The sequence below is a fragment of the Macrosteles quadrilineatus genome, unplaced genomic scaffold, assembly GCF_028750875.1.
Source record: "Macrosteles quadrilineatus isolate MER2022 unplaced genomic scaffold, UCM_ALF_1.0 Scaffold_8__2_contigs__length_117827958, whole genome shotgun sequence".
Taxonomy (NCBI): Eukaryota; Metazoa; Arthropoda; class Insecta; order Hemiptera; family Cicadellidae; genus Macrosteles; species Macrosteles quadrilineatus.
Window position 1 is genome coordinate 72,176,307 of NW_026542601.1, and position 20,238 is coordinate 72,196,544.

The following is a 20,238-nucleotide window of genomic DNA, read 5'->3' on the forward strand; positions in this document are numbered from 1 at the left end:
TTTTTCTAATAACATTTGGTAGTATCTCACAACACGTGGTGCAACTGGTTTTAATTGGTTGGATTGCAGTACTTCGGCCTTGAAAGCCTAGGTTCAATCCTGTTACAAGCATTGAGGTTTAGCTAAGAATTATTACTGGGACTCGATAGGTCTGAAATCACCCTAAACTGTAGATTTATCTAACAAAATTAAAAAAATGACAACTCACTGGCAAAGATAAACTTATATACCATAAGGAACTCCTCCCAATAAAACAGTAAATCATATTACTGTTTATTGGAAGGTTTTCAGTCTAATGGTTATAAATCACTGAACAAATTGAGAATGGAAATGTAGTTATTTGTGCAACTAGTGAGAAAAGTGAGCAAATGACTCGCTCGAGAGAAATCCTTACTCACGAGCCGTAGGCGAGTGAGGAATGGTTTCTCGAGTGAGGCAATTGTACTTTGAACTCGAGTTGCACATTATACTTTTCCTACAGTTACCATAAAACAAATAAATTGGTGAAGAAACATAACCTATTTTTACACAGAAGTGAACTTTTAATATAACATTTAACGTGAAGTGACAAATACAACAGTACAACAGCTGACCAGCTGATTTACAGCCAGTGCTGCCAACGTATATCGCGCGCATACGTCGTTGCTTGAATGTTATATGTTATGTTAGGGACACTGTTTTACAAAACCGTTTGTTTCCCCAATGCTAGAGACATTATGAATGAATGTAACAAAAATAAGTTAGAAGTAAGGCAGAGACTGAAGAAATTGGTTTTGTTTCACAACATGTAATGCAACCTTTGTAATATATTCAAGCACGATTGTGGGCAGTAAAACATATATGGGCGCTCACTATTTCCTGCCTTCACGTTGCAAATCTGGAGTGAGACAAAGTAATTAGAGGTGAGACAATGTTAATATTGTCTCACTGATGAGCGAATTTGCCACTTTGCTTTCTCAAATCAGTGAGAGAACATGTACATTGTTAGGTTACTGTAGGAAAACTATGTTCTCATACCGTTTGAACTATAAAAATACAATAGTAACTGTGATAGGACATGAAATAGCTTAAATAAATGACTTAAATATCTATTGATGATAAACCGAAACGTGCTACAAAGCTACACAAGGATCGGCCCTTTGCGTGTGAACGTTTTATTGTTACGAGCCAGACGTAGGCACCGGCCTCGCCTTTGTATAGCTCACATGCACGAGGCACATGTCTTCTGCTGCTCTGTATAAACTCTAACGTTATTGAAACCACTCTTTTTACTAGAATTGCTTTATATTCAACCCTTTGTCATAGTTATAACACCCGTTTCAATTATTGCTATAACTTTTGACTATTGATAAGTTGAGTCAATTACTGATGTTTGTTAAACACGTCAAATTTTACTTAACTGAAAGGACAACCTTTTATAGATTAAGGCACTTGTTATGTCACATAAACTACCGTATCGTAGTATCTGACCACCGATTGATAAAATTGGTCCCATGAATAAGAGGGCAACAATTCTAATACTTTACTCTGTACACATTACGGCGATGCAAATGATAAAACACAAAACCTAACCTAAATTACCTAACCTAACCTAGCATGTGGATGCTATAGCTAAACTAACCGGTGCAGCGGTGGCGTCCACCTTTAACTGCACGCGAATACGCGATAAGATAACGTTTTATGAGATAACGCTCTATATAGTCTTTTTTGTTGTTTCTGACCATGTACTCCCATCAGTACTGTACTCACATCTAATTTATATCACCTTCACTTGCAATTGGCAGATTTTAATAGTAAAATGACCCAAGGAAATATAATATTAACTGTACCTTCTTTATGACTGGGGAATAAGCCAGACATAAATGATGTACAGTGTACAGTATTATTCTATTATAAAACATCAATTATATAACAATCTATTATTTATAACATTTTATCATATTCTTTCATAAAATATTCATTTACGTTCTACCACGGTAAAAGTAACCATTTGTTCTGTGGTTCTTTTTAAACAACACATTGGTTACAGCTGGTCAATACAAGATGGATGGGGATAAGATGGATATGGGATACTAATGCAAGTCTACATCAGTATTCAAAGGTCAATGGTTGCCCAGCTTCATTATCGCTGTGATCTCAGAATCACACACTCAAAATTACCAGTAGGCTACCTACAGTAATATATAAACTAGGTGTACAATGCAGTTGTCTGATTGCAATATTGAGCGGAGCCAGCATATTAATTCAATGTCAATGATATATTTGGTTCGCATTTGAAATAGTATGCCTGTTTGCAGTAGGTATCCAAAGTCAATCATAAGTCAGGATTAAGTGAATGAATTGTCTACTTGCATGAACCATATTCTATGTTTCATCTGGTTCTCATATATTAAATGTCTACTTGCAGTATCCAATGCCAATTATATATTTGGTTCGCATAAATGGAATGCCTATTTACAGATTCTAAAGTCAATGGTACGTCTGGTTCACGTAGACGGATTGTTTACTTGTAGTATCCAAACTCAATGGTACATGTAAATGAATAGTCTACCTGCAGTATTCTAAATCAATGGTCCATTTATTTTGTTCACATAAAAAAAACGCCTAATTGCAGTATCCGAAGTCAATGGTAGGCTTATGCCTACTTCTGCTTCACTTGTATGGGATGTCTATGTGCAGTATTCAAAGTCAATGGTACGTCGGGTTCACGTCATCAAATTGTCTAATTGCAGCGAAACTATGAGTCTTATATTTGGTTCACCATAATGGAATTCCTATTTGTAGACTGCATTCCTATTTATATCCTGTATATCCTATCTATACTTCTCCACGCAACCACAGAAAACATACTACTATAACCGAGTATGTTTTCTGTGACGCAACATAGGCTTAGGCCTAATTAGTTGACTATTCATTGTTGTTAAAAAGAACAGAACGATTATACAATTAAATATAAACGGCATGATTTTAATCACTCAATATAGAACGGATTGTTAATCAATTCGTATTACATGCAATAGACTAATATGCTCTTTAGTATTCATCAGATCTTTTCTTTTGTACTGTATTTATAATGTGTTAGATTTGTTGACTAACATATGTCGAGGCTCTTGTTTACTTTTTAGTGTTAACTCGCAAATAATGCCATGGCGACCAATTAACCCATAAGGCCCATGTTAAATTTCTAAAAGTTTGCATTCATGTAGGGAAAAGTCCTATGGTCCGATTTGTACCATTTCAGATATATACCTTCCCATGGTTGGGTACTATGACTGTGTTAAATTTCGTGCAGATCGCTTCAGCCGTTCAGGAGGAGTATTTGTAAAACAAAAGCAGGAGTGTAGTATAAGAGCTTCGCTCGCTCCGCTCAATAATAAAAATGCCACTCATTCCACTATTAAGTGTACGTTGACTAACTGTACTAAGACTTGTGTAGTGTTAACCTATGATGGAAACGTTACTTAATAAATACATTATAATTTTTTTAACTAAATTTTTTGTGATATTCTTATATTTTGTCCACCTTCTTCAGCAAACCTAAACGGTTAGTCACCCTCGTATCATTTATTTTTGGGGAAAGCAATCTGAAAATATTTTCTACTTTAAATTTGTTCCAGACAGAAAATCCTTAAGGCATCTAGTTATAATTTTATTCTTCGTATTTTGCATATCAAATAAGACTATCATTGTTAACTTTGAAACGGCGTTCATTCGTCTATTTCATTCCTTTGCTACAAGTTTTAGTCTTATTGAAATACATGATAATCTACATCACTAGTGAGTGAAAATGTGTGACTTTGCACGAAATAAAGTTATTTTAATTTCAAAATATAAGGTAATTTTTACACAAGAAAAAAAGCGTCCGTTATTTGAAAGAAAGAAAAGTGACTATTCTACCCAATAGTCCATCCGTTATTACACTAAACACTTATATTATAGTTATTTCTCATTTAATATTTCTTGTACATTTTGCATTGTTTAGGAACAAAGTTTCTTAGTATTTTACAAAAGTTTTACACGATTAATGATTTCATTGCCTTACGATTTACTGAAATTAATCTCAAACATGTTGTATTTACTTTTCATTACTGTATACTTTATACTCTATTCGCAATATATATCACTTGACCAAGTGAAGTAAAGAACGTCACGTATACTGCAAGACATTCACATATCTCTAGGGTACATTTTAAAGATATATAATGTAGGAGTTATGAGCCTGTGTATCATTTATGTAAGCCTGTGTCCATATCGATGGCCTCTACGTGCTTTATGACCCGAGCTAGGACGGGACTTACAAACTACTTCACAAAGGTCAACCACTTGACTTGCCGAACATTTGACAAAACTTTGATATAGGCTAGTTAATACTTACTTAATTGATAAATCATAGTGTTGGGAAAGCATAACTAGTATTCACGACAAACCTTAAACCTACCTTAATCTTTAATGGCATTGAATACCAGGTAAAGGTAAATTTCTATATATCAGTAGGCAAGCATGTTTCTTTAAACCTTTTTTTCAGTTTTTGTGCATCGCAGGGAAAATCTACGCATGCTGTTAAAAATGCATGCTGTTTGCCTGTAGATGTGCAGAATTCATTTATAAATAAAAATAGGCTCGAAAATCAGCACAGAAAATGAATTTTGAAATTTAAAAAAATTAACATGGGTCTTATGGGTTGCCATGCTGGTGACGAAATAACAACGAAATGTAAACAGAAAATCAAAACAAATGGAAGAAATTCCAATCACATGTTTTGTTTAAAGCATGGGGTGAAAATAGAGAAGTCTGTACTGTACATTACATATTTTTGGTCGAGTTTTAGACTAGTGAACTACCTCTATTATTTATAAAACAAAAAGGTAAAATAAAAAAAGTTAAAATTTAAAATTGCATTTAAGAAGATAATAAAGCCTTCCCTTCATAAAATAAAATTAGCAATTATCGGTCCTAAGAAACAAAACAATTCAACTGGGTTGCCTCGATAAAGTTTTACCATACATTACGTTGAATGGTGTTTGGACTTTGTATGGAAACCTAATTTTAATGCATTTTTTAAAATGAGAATAGTGGTACAGTTAGTGTTAGTAGGTGGTGAACGCAGTACAATACCCTAGGGCCTGGACGACCTTATTGTAGTTCCCCACAACCAACAATACTCAGCGATTACACTGTCACAGTCTCCATTGTTGTACTCGTTAATCATTTATTCTGATACCTGCATTATTCTACCTTCTCTTTCTTAGTGGCAGTTTCAGTGGGGCCGAAATATCTATTGCAAATCAATGCAGACCGAAGAAACTACTTTTACGAACTTATTCAGCTATAAACGCGAAATTTTTAACAAAATAGAAACTTTTTACTATTGCTACATTCAAGTAGATTGTATTTCCGAGTTTTCCAGGTTTTTATTAGACGATCAATATAGGTTTGGAAATGATTTTTTCCATGTAAAGCCAGACCTATCCGTCCAGATATCCATCTATTTGTTCTATGTAGACCTATCCGTCTATGGACTATCCGTTCTGGCTAGTTCATTGATGAAATCAGGTCAGTTGATACTATGACACATTACAGGATAGGGTTACTACTGAATTATGGCTTCATACACATTTCTTCAAAAGTTATACTAAACCATGCATACCTTCGTAACCAAACTTGCATTAACAATATGTTTTAATCTAGGTGGACAACAAATTTATACTTGGGTAGCATATTTTTGTAGAAAAAGTAATGCTATTTACAATTACTAAAATAAATGTTATTCGGTTAAATGTATACAGGGTGTTCAAAAAAGGTGGGGACATAATTTACGTAGTGATTTCTTGGGTCAAAATAAAGAGAAAATCGAGAATAACATTTTTTCCTAAATTACTTCGTTAACCAGATATCCACCACTTTTAATTTTTACATAAATATTTGTATCTTTGACCTGACCATCTTTGCCTTATTCTACCTCATTTTACAACTAAAAATCTTAATATTTTAGCAGATTCTTATTAGATCTTTTTGAACTTGGTATCATTTTATAGGGAACTAATAATGCTAAATGAAAGTTTTCTTGAAATTTGTTTCATAAAATCAGCAATTTTTTGTACTATAAGTTTAAAAAGTTAAAATAGCCGCCATTTTGAAATTTTAAGATGAATAAAGATGCATTTTTTTATATCATGGGTCTCTTAACATACATACCAAATTTCATTAAGATCGGTTGAATAAATTAGAAGATACAATTTTGTATGTAAAACATACATAATGGTGGATGTCTGGTTAACGAAGCGATTTAGGAAAAATGTTATTATTGATTTTCCTTTATTTTGATCCAAGGAATCACTATGTAAATTATGTACCCGCCTTTTTTGAACAACCTGTATAATTAAGGAGGAATATCCCAAATAAATTAATTACTTAGCACAAAATACATTTTTAAAACGAAAGAAAATCTTTAATCTTAGAGTTAGAATCAATATTGCATAAATGAAGAAAATTATATTCTTCCTTTTGAAATTACTTTAAACGTGGGTTTGGTTGGGGGTCAAAAACGTGGACGGGTTGCACCAGTTCAATGACCTGACCCGTACCGCTTAACCTCACCCTGTTGCGGTCTACATTTGATTTGGCGTACATTCGCATATTTACAAACAATCTTTATATCGGCACTCTAAATCTTTCTGCCTATTTTCATATACATCGACATGGCCGTAGAATTAACTGTTGACGAAACAAAGTAACTTATGCAATTTGTTAAGCTAACCTGTAACCGTAAACGTTCTATATGATGATGTAAATAACCGCTTTAAACAATGTTGTAACATTAAATAATTCTTTAAACCATAATGACGTCTTTATTGTATGCAACAACAAACTAAGATTTCGAACTCAGAACTCATTTGGCGATGACCCAAAAACGCTGTCAGAGAGAAGAAACAAAACAAGACAACAAACAAAGGCATTAACCATAACGTGGACAGATATCGTGCTACCCTAGCGATCCTAGTGGCAGTAGCACAGTCGTACCAACTGTTGTCAATCAATGAGTCAATGCCTTCTGAATCGCTTTATCTATGTTGTGTCTTCTGTAGGAATACCAAAGTAGATTAATTTAATAAACTCAGTTTTAATGCAAAACTATGTTTACCTCGAGGTAAACATAACCATCAGTTATTTACCAAACTTGTTTTAAAACAATAAAATGTGTTTTTTTTTTCTTTGAGTTAAAAAAATTTTGAGTTTTCAGCATTTGAGATAATAGTAATACTAATATAAGGTAATTACTCTATTCTAAATCCTTGAGATCCATAAGGATTGACTAAATTCTTGGTTAATGAGTATAAAATATACTGTTAATCAATATTAAAGCTTAGAAACTTTGACAATAAAGTATTTTATCTTTTTTATCTATTTTATCTAGTTGAATTACAATTCGTAGTTCCAACATGTTAAAACCTAGGCTACACACAGTCTTCTGAATTCCAAAAAAATTAAGCACCGCAGCTACAGTTGGACGTGACCAGACGTGACACTATTTCTTCACCTCTATTGTGTATTTTCTTTATATACAGTTTTTCACGACGACAGCACCACAGTTGTCTTGCATCAACACTTTTGTAGACTTCCTTTTCTTTAAAATTATTTCTTTAAAATCCTTCTTTAGAAAAGAGATACTAATGTGCCCAAGTCGAGGACTGCCTGGATGTTACTTTAAAGATAAATTAATATTTGCATAAAGTCAAAGTCATAGTGTCACTTTTTGTTACATTGAATTTAGGTTACAGTACTTAAAAGATTATTGCGGACATTTCCCATCACGATTGGTGTATAATTTTCTCCAATACTTTTTCTTATTTAACACAAATACATGACACAATCTACAAGCTTGATGGTTTAAGTAGTACTCGATAATTAGATGGACATTAATCTTGAGATCCGATTTTGGGAATCCCTCGAAATGAAAAGTTACAAACAGTAATCTATCACCATTCTATTTTCCTCTATTATAATCCACTTGGTAAATGACCTATTATGTTTTACTACCTTTACGCTCGATCACCGCTCTATTTCCGTCTTGAAAATATTTAGACCAGCTTCAAGTTGCCTTAAACAATATAATAATCTGATAATTGTAACGAATCTCGTTATATGAATTCATTACAGATCAATGCAATCTAATACTAACGAATATTTTACAACGTAGACTGTGCATACTTCTGAGTAACTATGTAACTATGTTCTATGTAACTTCTGAGTATGATTATAATTGAATAAGAAATACAATTTCTTTTATTCATTAGTTACCGTTTATTCCAATGGACTCTACTGCCACAAAAAGGACGATTTAGTCGATAGCATTCATGTCACAGAATTAAAGTGACCCAAGTTATTTCTGACAGTCAGACGGAAATATTATCGTGAGTTGTCAAACCTTTATCTGCCGAATCTCAGGTAATCTCTGACAGTAAAGTTTGACAATCAATATCAGCCAGCTGTTGTTATCCGAACTGTTTACTTGTATGTTGTTTGAACATCGATTACTTATAACTGAGCCAAAATGTGACTAATGGTGAGTGACGATTTCGCCCCCGTTAAAGTACTTACGATTTACATTGAGTGGATGAAACTGAATAATTGAAGCACACAGTGAATAATGTACGAGTGAATCAATGCATTCACACAGTGCTGTATTCGTTTGTTCGGTTTAATCTCTACGATCATTGGATAGAATCAATTTTCGTGAGAAAGGATGTATAAGTACAATTCTCTCATATACCTCCCAATGACAAATTTAATAGTTCGTCATAAGTGTCCATTTGAACCCAATAATTGATTACAAAACTTGTACTTTACGTTATAATATAATTTGATACGAATGTCTAGGTTGTCAAACTAAAATGAAAGAAAGTATGAATATTCTCAATAGTATTAAAATCATGCCAAAGAGTGAAAGAATGGTTTTCCTTCTGTTAGAAACATGGACTTTAATTACATAAAATACAGTCTTTCTAAATAAATAAATATTGGTCTTATTATGAACGTAGCTTATGGTGATCCAGCAAAACTTCTGATGAAAACCATTAGAAAGTAAAAATCATAATTTAAACTGATAAGTTAAATTGATGAAATAGTTTATATAGGTATCTAAAACGTCGTTTTAATTTATTGCTTTATTAAAAACCATGAAACGTCTTTCACCGCCTTAAAACCAATCCTAGTAGTATAGTGTTTGTCTCGTGATTGGAAAACTCTGCAGTAGTTACAACGTCTAGTTGTGCATTCTACGTCCTGTATGAACATGTCCTGCATGTTTGGTATAGTGGATGGTGTCTAGTTACTTGTTTACGAATTTAGCTTGGTTTATCCAATACGAACCATTTTCATTTTAAACTACGAAAATGTGTTTATATCAGCGGCATGGAATGGATGTACGTTTCCGTTAAAGAATATGGAGAAGGGAACTTTTCAGTATCAGAATAAAAATATGTATGGGAAGTGCACATGTTTTATGACACTGTTTAAAACAAAGTGAAATATACTGGAGAATCTAAGTGCGATAGAGAGGGGTATATAGAGAGAGAGAAATGTGATTACTTAGATTAAATCCCTCGCACAGTAACAGGTCGACAGAGAGGGTTTTCATGTCGCCTCTAATACTCCAGCTAGTCTGTTTGTTAGTTTTTTCGACGAGGCTCAACCCAACAGTCTTTGTGTACTCATACAACAGATCCTAGTTTTGTAGTTAAGGGTATATCAACTTCGCGCCCTCACGGACTCATTAGTACCACTGAGCAGTTATGGCTGAGGTACAACCCCAACGTTTGGCAACAACTTGTTTAAAAGACATATAGCTGATAAATTTACTTTGTTTTGACCGTCTATTATTCTGAATTAGTTTGGTTGTTTATAAAGTGGTATAGTAGCTGTTACAACTAAAATGTAGCTTGAGAATTCCCTCTTTTTATTTTAAATAACAAACAATATCGGTTTCTTACCAGAGGAAATTCAAACATATTCAAAATTTTTATACCTCCATTCAAGTTCTTACACATATAAGAGAAATTGGAGGGACCACAACTTGATATCCTTGTATGAAATATTCGGGTTTCCCAGTTTTTCATGATTTTGTTTTTTGATGTTTGATTTTCAGTTTGCTTTACACTTTTATTTTAATGTTATAAACATCGATTACTCCGTATCCTGGTGAGGAATTCCTGTTGGTAAGAGCCCGAGGAACTTTGTTATGAAGTTTCAGCTTTAAATCCCGTCAATCGCTAACGGCTTCTAGTTATACGAGAAATCCTCGAGCAGGTGGTTGTGAGCCCCTGAAACTTTAATCCAACCCATAAAATATAAGACGAGGAAAACTGTTTATTTTTTAACACCCCCTCCACCACTATATAAAAAACGATATTCAAATTCCCCGTACCATTCTTAGTAGTTTTGGTTTCGTTGTGTCCAAAGCTGATTTTCTCCAACAAGCTTGTCCATTTTTCAAGTACTACATGAGTACAGTATTGTTGAGATTGACGAATAGAGTGTTTAACTTGAAATTCTGAAAACAAAAGGCCCGGGAGGAGTAGTAGGGATGATAAAACACGAACTCGTAAAACGTGAGTTTCATCTTAAGTTGGCAACGTTTCATCACGTCGAGTTTTATCGAATTTGGCTTGTTTTAGTATTCGTGATGAATTTATGCTGACAACCTTCTACAAAAGATTTAGTTAAGGAAGCCAATTTAAAATTTTTTAGTTAGGATCTAACTTAAAAATATCTTTTTCAAAGTAAGTATTTTTTTTTATTGAAAGTATAAAAATGATCAAGGAGTGATTATTTAGTTACCGTTTCACTCAATTAGCCTAGTTTTTTTTTACCATTGGCACATATATTTGATTCAATATAAGTAATCATACCTTCAAAACCTATTAGACATTATTTTCAGTGCAGGTATTTTAGTCAAAAGTATAGCTTATTTAAACATATTATTCTCTTCTCGATAGATGGATTTAGATTTTATATTTAGATTTGTAAAACATAAAATGTATCATACATTTCTCTAAATTACTTCCTCAAATAAATTTTAAAAATCAACCTTAGCCAACAACTGTTTGGTGGACGCTTATTTAAATCTGAACACGATACAGCACATAACCATCTCAAAACTCTTCAATATTGATTTATAAACAAGGAACAAAGAATAAGTATATGAGCGTGTGTTCTTTTGTGGAAATTCAACCTGACAATATGAACAGACAGATACGCAGTACGGTAACGGTCAATGGCTTTATCTCTGGCTGATATTTAACGATGTCCTCGTTTACGAGTTAACGATCTCTCGTTATGTGTGTCACATTGCTCTATAACCTCCATATCAACGTTTGTGTGGTAATATTATAAACATAATCCCTTTCATCAGTTGAAGATTTCCCGTGGTTAAAGAATAGCTAGCTAATCAAACTGGATAAATTATATTTAGTAAATTATATAAATAAATTATAAATTATATATTAGAAAAAACTTCAATTCAAATGTTTTAAATGTAACATAATTTTATTTGGTAAAACGGGGGAAGATATATTTAATTCAAGGTCCTTAAATCATATTTAGACAAACTATTAAAGGTAATTATTTGTGATAGTGTGACATTATTCGATTGTTTATTCCATCGATGCATATAGTCTAAATACATCGATGGTTTATTCACAGCCCGTAAACTCGACAACCATATAAAACACAATATTTTAGGAAACAATTTAAAATACCTTATCTTCCAAAGAAATGTATTAACTTCGCAGTAAGGAGTTCACATAAAGATTGTGATAAAATATTAATATCTTATTGTCCATTGGCTATAGTAACATATACTGCAGGCCTATATTGTTTCGTATATTTATAAATAGTTTGGTTTTAAATACGCTATTTACAACAGATTTAATTAATTAAGTGATCTGACGCGTACTGGTCATACACTCTTAACAAAATCTATATAGTTAAACTGTTAACGGCCAATACGCCCATCGATTCACGCCAGATATAAAGGATGCCCATAAGATTGATGAGTACTAAACAGAAGGCATGAAAGTTGGTCATAAACTATACCATAAACTGCGGCCGCTAACTTATCATTGAAAGTAAAGTAGGTCGACCTGACCTGGTGGGAGTTTAGCTAACTTCAGCTTTGCACGCAAAACTACAGACCGCTTATGACTTTGCACTTTAAGGGTGTTTGGTCGAAAATTTGATCTCGGATTTTTTGTTATTGTTCAATTATACAAAAAATTAGGGATACAAAATATACAAGAAATATTTTTCTTATGTTGGATATTAAGGGAGATATGGAGCTTGAAAGTAGTAAATTTGTCATATTTTTGTACAATTCACAGGGAGAATGGGTAATGTGATTCTCACAAAAATTTGCGTTCAGGTGTGAAAAAATAAGATAATAATCATTAGCTACCTATTTAAAATTAAAGTTTTTTTTTTCTTTAAAAGTTTTTTAACTTTAAAAGTTTTGTATTTTTATAAAATTTTAAAAATAGCTGTTTGTCTTTGGGTAAAATTCATCTATATGTTGGATTTGTTTTAATGTGATGTGTTAACTCGTTTTGGCTGTGAATACATTAACACTATGTAATTATTAACATCATGTAACATTAACAGAATACATTGTACGTTGTATTCTATAGCCCTGGCGTGAGTGTACACACTCCCAACGAGTAGTGCGCTGCCTGCGCAAGGCATCAAAAGTACGAATTCACAGCCCAAACAAGTTAACATTTCGCATTTCAAAAAATCCAACAGATAGATGAATTTTACTCAAAGACAAATAGCTACTTTTAAAATAAAAAAAATCAATACTGTATTTTTAAAATTTTGTAAAAAAATCTAAGTTAAAAAACTTTAATTTGAAATAGCTAATGATAATTATCTTATTTTTCACACCTGAACGCAAATTTTGGTGAGAATCACATTACCCATTCCCCCCTGTGAATTGGTACCAAATTCGACAAATTTACAACTTTCAAGCTCCATAATTCACCACACATCCCCCTCCATAATACACACATGTTGTTGGTGTATTCATCCCTTAATATTCAACATAAAAAAATGTCTTATATATTTGTATCTCTAATGTTTAGTACAATTGAAAAATAACAAAAAATCTTAGATCAAATTTTCGACCGAACACCCTTCCAGATATTGAAATCCCAACGAATAAAGACAGCTGGGTTGCTTAGCCTAGGATAACCACATCTATATAAATAATATAATACCAAAAATGTTAGTATAAAATTTAATAATGTTTGCCTTATAGTATGAATTAATCAACTATGAAGAAATTCCTTCCACTTAATTATGTCACCCTTTCTGTTATTGTTACCAAAGGTTTATTGTGCACAATAAACCTATTAAGTAATATATAGGTCAGTACACATGGCAGGCACACATCTAGTATTACATTAGCTGGCATGCAACACTGTTTTGTAAATTAAATGAAACATGTTTATGTAATATCATTGTTCTACAAAGTGCATATAATCTTCTTATCTTGGTATAGAAGCTGTATTAAATAGAAACGAATAAAGAAGTCTGCATTTAAAGCTACATGAATAAATATCGTATTGTTTTAAACTTTAATTGAGGTTTTATTGATTATTGTATGTAGTTAAAACAATATTTAACTTAAATCTGTTTAGAATTTGAAAATTTATTTAACAAATAACTACAAATAAATAGTTTTTAATGGTAATATTCTTGTTTAACTGTATTTCCTACAACCCTGCAGCAGGGAACAAAAATAAATTTTATATTACACAAACCATTGCCACTTTTTATAAACACTTTATGAGTTGATTTTGATAAGCTTATTCCCAGAAATAATTTTAATTAATTTATTTCAACTTCTGCCATTAATCACAACCGTGGATCAAAATTAATAAACAATCAATTGGTAACCTTTCTCTGAGAAAATTGTAATTCTCTATGCTTTATTGAACCACTTTTAAATTTAATTTCAACTCAAACTTAATTTATGGCTATCAATGCTCAAAATGTAACGTGTATCTTACAATATATTTGCAGTGTTTATAAGTAAAATATTTAAAGCAGCTCGCAACTGAATTGAAACTTTTCTGTACAATGGTGTGTTCTATTTTGCTTGTATTTTTGAAAATAGTAAATTTAGTATTTACGTATAATGATCAATTTTGTTTACCACCAATAGGCTGAGACAGAACATAGAATCAACAGTGTGAAGTGCAATAAAGACACAAAAGTGACACTAAAGGTGCAAACAAGGAAACTTTCCATCGACTAATTCAGGACAGAGGGAGACATCGCCAACTTTCATGTAAGTGTCTTTTTATTTATATAAATTAATCTTGATTTGGCAAGGCCCAAAACTTACAATATTTGATTTTTATTGTTTGATTTATTAATGTGTTTTCCTTTTGTAGTTGGCATTTAAAAATATAAAAATTCAAATTTAATTTTTAGTGTTTAAAATAATTCCTACAATGATAGTTCATATTATTTTATTTCCACTATTGCTAATTCTTAAGTAACTACAAAAAAAGAACAAATCCATATCGAATGATCTAATATTACACAAAAGTATTTCCTTCATTACTGTTTATGTTAACATTGATTATAGAACGGTAAATATAGAAAATTAATGGATAGAGCTTGGACTTCATATTTGTAGGTTATACGTTTTTAGAATACTACGGTTAAAATACCATTAGGATTAAATGTTTGTATTAATTAGGTCTTTTTTTGTCTGATTATCCAAGGTCAGTGGTATACTGCTTATGTTTCCGACCTTGTGGGGGATACACTCCATTTCAAGGGTTGTTTGAACTATGTTGACGGATCTAACCACTTGGGAGCATAAACAACTTTTTTTAACGCTTATAACTGCCCCAGAAGGTCTAAAGCAAGTTAAGGCCCTTCAGTTCAATTACCTTGGATAAGTAGTCAAAACAAAACAAAATATACTTTATGTTTTTAATACAAGAAAAACAAGAATTTACCTAGTAGAAGAATATAATGATCTTAGTAATTGCAACTAATAAGCTTCAGGAAGTACTGTAATATAAACTACCATTGTTTAATGATCCGGAGGCTATCTCATCGTGCAATCGTTTAAATAAATAGTTAGTTATATATAGTATTATGTATCTTTTGGTTATTCTATTTGGATTGTCATTTATAAAGTTCTAAACTAATGTATAAATATATTCATTCCCACTAATTTTCTGTAAGGACAAATTCGTTTAACACATTTTTCTAAACTAAAAAATTAATTAAACCAACTTCATTTTTATTTACATTGATTACTCATAGGGAATTGAAGGAAGGCAATTGACCCTTCCACACGATGGCTAATGAAATTCCAGATCTGCAGATATTCAGGAATGCTACTGTCATTTGTAAACCAGTAGAATCTTGTTTCTGGCGCTATCATTTTAGCTGGTTAAGATTTGACATTCTAGAATATTTTTGGAGACATACATAACAGATATTTTAGAAAGTTTTAAAACTGTAACTGACAATTTGAATTTCTTTTCACATATGTTACAAACATAATGAACTAGCTTTCTTCCTCTTGAAAAAAATATAAAACTACGGTAGGTCAATTTTGATTGTATTTTTAAATTTAACTTGTCTTTTTGTGACACGTAAGATGTTTGACTTATCCAAAATATTTTAAACCTTTTCACATCTTGCCAATCAGATAAAGAACTCGTTATTTTTTTCAGTGCCTTCAGAGTATTTGACAAATTACAACTGTACTTGGTTTTTGTAATTCTCTATCCTCATTTGTGTTTAGTACTAGTATATGTCCTTACAATAATAATTAACAGTTAATTTGTCTCTTTTGTATCCCTTCATATTTTTCCTCTGAAAAATAATTTGCTTGCAGACTGTAGCGTGAAAAACTATAATTTACCCAACATAATAATATTATGTTAACTAAATTATAATTCCTGCACATATGTTTATGTACATTGTGAACATGATTTGCATGCCATAACCTGAAAGTGTTCAATGAATTTAGCAAAAATTGTGTATTTATTTTAGCCTACTTATAATTTTTATAATTTTATTATAATCAGCTAAAGCAAGCAAAAAATAATAAATAAAAATGAATAAATGGTATATTTAGTCCTACATTTAATTTACCATTTAGCCGTTATATAATTTATATAATTTTGCTTTGATATTACCCTTTATTTAATATTTTGAAAGCTCGTAAATATTTGGCTTCTTTGGCAATTTTGTAACATATGAAATCCCCAAAAATAACAATAAATCGTGTCCCTTATTGTCTGTTCATTCTTATCTGGGATCGGTCCTGAAAGGAAGTATGTCACTGAGATAAGAAACAAGGAGGTTGAAGCAAGTTGAAAAACAATTTATCTCTTTTTGAACTGTGAAAGAAGCGACGTGTAATCCGTCAACCTGAAAGGGCGGACGTATTTCTCAACCTTATAAAACATAAATGAGAGAGATGGTTTTCCTTTTCAACGTAATATTTACCAAATTGAAAACATTGACTACAGTTGAAGCTATTAAAAATATGCAATTTGTGCATAGTTTTAAATAATTTTGTTTGCTTTTTTTTGTAAATAATTTGTAATTTCACAAACTTAAAAACATGTTTGAAATATTGATACTTTCAAAAGAATTAACTTAAAAAAATTGAATTAAAACAACGTTAGGTATTTTCAAATAGTATTGAACTAAAATCCCATGAATGGAAATTATGCGAAATATCCTTTTTAAACTCTATTAACTATCCCTAAGATGGAAATTCCATTCGGCCAATTAATTCTCTTTAGGTAACTTATGACAATTTTGAAGCAATCAAAAATAGAAATAAAAATAATATAACTAAGTTTATTAAGACCAGACACACACATGATCTAAAAGTTGAAATAACCTTTTTTAATTATAAAATGCAATAATATCATGTCGAGCTGGTTTTGATTAGCTTGTTAATTTAAACTAAAATCAATTTTTATACGAATATTTGTACAGCTACGTTTATTTACAGCATTATAGTTTTCTAAGCCGTAAGAGGTTTAGTAAAAGGGCAAGAAGCAATACAAGTGGTGTTTTGTATACTTGAGATGAAGCGATATGGGGTTGTGCGAGAGGGGGCTGAATTTGAAGGGTGAAGTCCATCGATTCATTGCAACATAAGACCAGCTTGTTAACACTCTGTAGCGTGGCATATAAATATTTATTTTGGGTCTTAATTTCGACGATTTTACTGGACGAATAGTTCAGTTCATTTGGTTAATGATACTTTTGAATTTTAAAGTTTTTAATAGAAAATGCTAAATTCCTCACAATATATCAGTTATCCTTGCCAACCAGACTTAAAAATATAAAATTCAAGCTACTGCAATTATTTTTCAACATAGTGTATAACTGTTCTAAGTGTATTCTTTGTTCCCAAATGTATGAATTTTAAATCTAACTAGGTCATCTATAGGCAAGCATGTTTCTTTAAAACCTGTTTTTCTCAGCTCGTGTACATTACAGGGAAAATCTACGCATATTGTTAGAAAGATATTTTCCTTTAGATGTGCAGAATCCCTTTATAAATTAAAATAGGCTCAAAAATAGGCTCTAAAAATTAACATGGGCCGTATGGGTTTCCATGCTAGTTTATATTAAACTAGAGGTCGTCCAGTGGTAAAAAAAACTCGACCAAAAATATTTATTGTGCAGACTTCTCTATTTTCACCCCATCCTGTAAATAGCACATGTGATTGGAATTTCTTTCAATATTTGATTTTCTGTTTATTTTTCGTTCTCATATAGTCACCAGCAAGGCAACAAGGCCCATGTAAATATTTTTTAGTTTAAAATTCATTTGTTGTGCTTATTTTTGAGCCTATTTTAGTTTGTAAAGGGATTCTACACATCTATAGGAAAAAATAGTTTTCTAACAGTATGCGTAGATTTTCCCTGCGATGCACAAGAGCTGAGAAAAAAGGGTTTAAAGAAACATTAAGAAACATTAAAATGCTTGCCTATTAATATATAGATAACGTTTATTTGTTTTACTGTTATACGTATAAGATTATTGCATTTGTTACACAACAGTTAACACTTCCTTTTAGTATAAAATCAGCTATTACCTATATTTCTGTATAGTTAAAATAATAGAGAAACTATCAAATTTAGGCTGGATATGAATGTTTATCCCAATTATTTTCCCCCCTAGAATCACTTTTCATAACAACTTTTGGACACCAAAAATGTCCATGATTTAAGCAATCAAAACTTGTTGGTTTTTTTTTACAACATTTTGAAATAGGTACAGTTTTATTGCATTTTCATGTACTTCATTGTTTATCTAAATAAAGATTGTTAGTAAAAAATTATGTTTCGGCAGCCAACTTATCTTGAATGTCCACATATCCACTCTTATCTACATGCTCTTGGAAGTTCCTGCACATTACAGATAGGCAATGTCAGCTCAGTATCTACATTGCATTCCATAAAATGCAGGGGCAACTACTATGAAATAGTATACATGATACAGTTCTTGTTTCTTCTGTGGGGGAACTCGTAGTAATCTCAACGATAGCACCTACTTATATTCAATGATAGTGACATACTTCCTTGCAAATTTGTCATCCTTATAGATCAGGATAATTTTGAGTTATTTTCCCCTTAATAAAAGTAGTTTATTTTTCAAGTATATACTACCTTTTAATTCATACGTATTCACCAACTTAAACATCTTTTTAACCAAATAAAATTATGTATTTATAAGATATCACTTGTCTTCTGTTATTTAGTTAAATGAACTGTATTTATGCAGTAACTCTCTTATTTGTCTATAAAACAGTTGAAATAATAGTTTTGTATTAATTTCCAAGTATTAAAAACTAAAAAAGTTTTAAGATAAAAAATATTATTGCGGGTTTATTTACTCATTAAATTGTTAAAACAAATAAAATGATCTAAAGAACACAAAAGCATATTTAAAAATTCCATATTAAAAAATTTCATAAAATACCGTACTATTGAATTTGACTCATAAATTGGTTTATTTTTGACATCTCTCTTGAAACACATCGTAACCTTGATTACCCATTGATATGAAAGCTTCCTCACCATTATTGATAACTTATAGTTTATCAAACTAGTAATAATAAATCAGGTTATTGATTGACCTATTTCATACCCCGAACTACATCATTGCAAGCTTTTATGTATCGAAGCATTAAATATGCTGTGGAATTTTGTTTATGGTAGATAAGTCAGTTTATTTTTAAATCCATGTCACAATTGGACCGAAGCAATGTTTATAATTTCTATGTAAGAATGAAGTAGCTAAATCAGTAAAAAAATCCATACAAACATACTCACAGCTAAGCCAACATTATAAAGTCATTTGATTATCATGCAAATTGCCACGTTACCAGCTGGATTGTGAAAGTGTTTAGGGAATTGAGAATATAATTACAACAATGTTTATAAACAGCTGTTGCCAGCTCTTGAAGGGTCAGCAGGTTTCTGTTATCTTGAGTGAATTATTCTAACACATTTTTGCAGTGTTGTTACTGAAATTCGTTCATGAACCTTATTTATTTATTTCTCCTTTAAACCAGGGTTTTCACGTTTATCTTAAGTATGGGCCTATTTGCAAAAAATAGATTGCCTTGAAATATAAATTGAAAATTTGTATTTAAAATAATAGTTAAATTAAATCTTTGACAACTTGTTAAGTAAAATAATTCAGGATTTTCAGGTGCTGTTCAAGTATCAATTAAATCTTGGCTAATTGGATGTGATTAACATTTTGCTGTAGTAAGAACTGATTTGTAATTTATAATTGTTTTAGCTATGAACTAGATTAATAAATACCCTAATTAATGATAATTATAAAATAAAAATTTAAATAAATGAAATTCCTGTCCTTGATTAAATTTTTTTTATTAATAAACTCTATATTGTCTCAATTAGTTATAGGCTAGTTGAAAAAACCTAATTAAAATTAATCGGTAATGTTTTCCGTAGCATATTTTCGGGGCTTAACATATTGTTAAAACTGTTTTCATTGATATTATCTATATATTAACAATCATACAAGTTTGACTGTTCATTAAATATTTTAAATTATTAACTTTTTAATTTGCAACAATCATTACATTTGTTTTAGCATTACTAACTTTCAAAAATTACGAATACAAATATGTTTTTCCAACTGTTATTATT

General features: G+C 31.2%; 2 protein-coding genes across 4 annotated transcripts in view; both read left to right on the forward strand.

The window, feature by feature from the left end:
* LOC129000891 (uncharacterized) overlaps window positions 1-20,238 on the forward strand; it is a 157,380-nt gene that overhangs the window by 119,063 nt on the left and 18,079 nt on the right. The window lies entirely within an intron of this gene.
* The window catches only part of LOC129000890 (uncharacterized), a 33,724-nt gene that overhangs the window by 9,940 nt on the left and 3,546 nt on the right, over window positions 1-20,238 (forward strand). For both annotated transcript variants that reach the window (XM_054427962.1, XM_054427963.1), the window contains exon 2: window positions 14,219-14,344. In XM_054427962.1, the coding sequence (XP_054283937.1) occupies window positions 14,343-14,344 (2 nt within the window). In that variant the 5' untranslated portion in view covers window positions 14,219-14,342. The remainder of the gene's footprint in view (window positions 1-14,218; window positions 14,345-20,238) is intronic.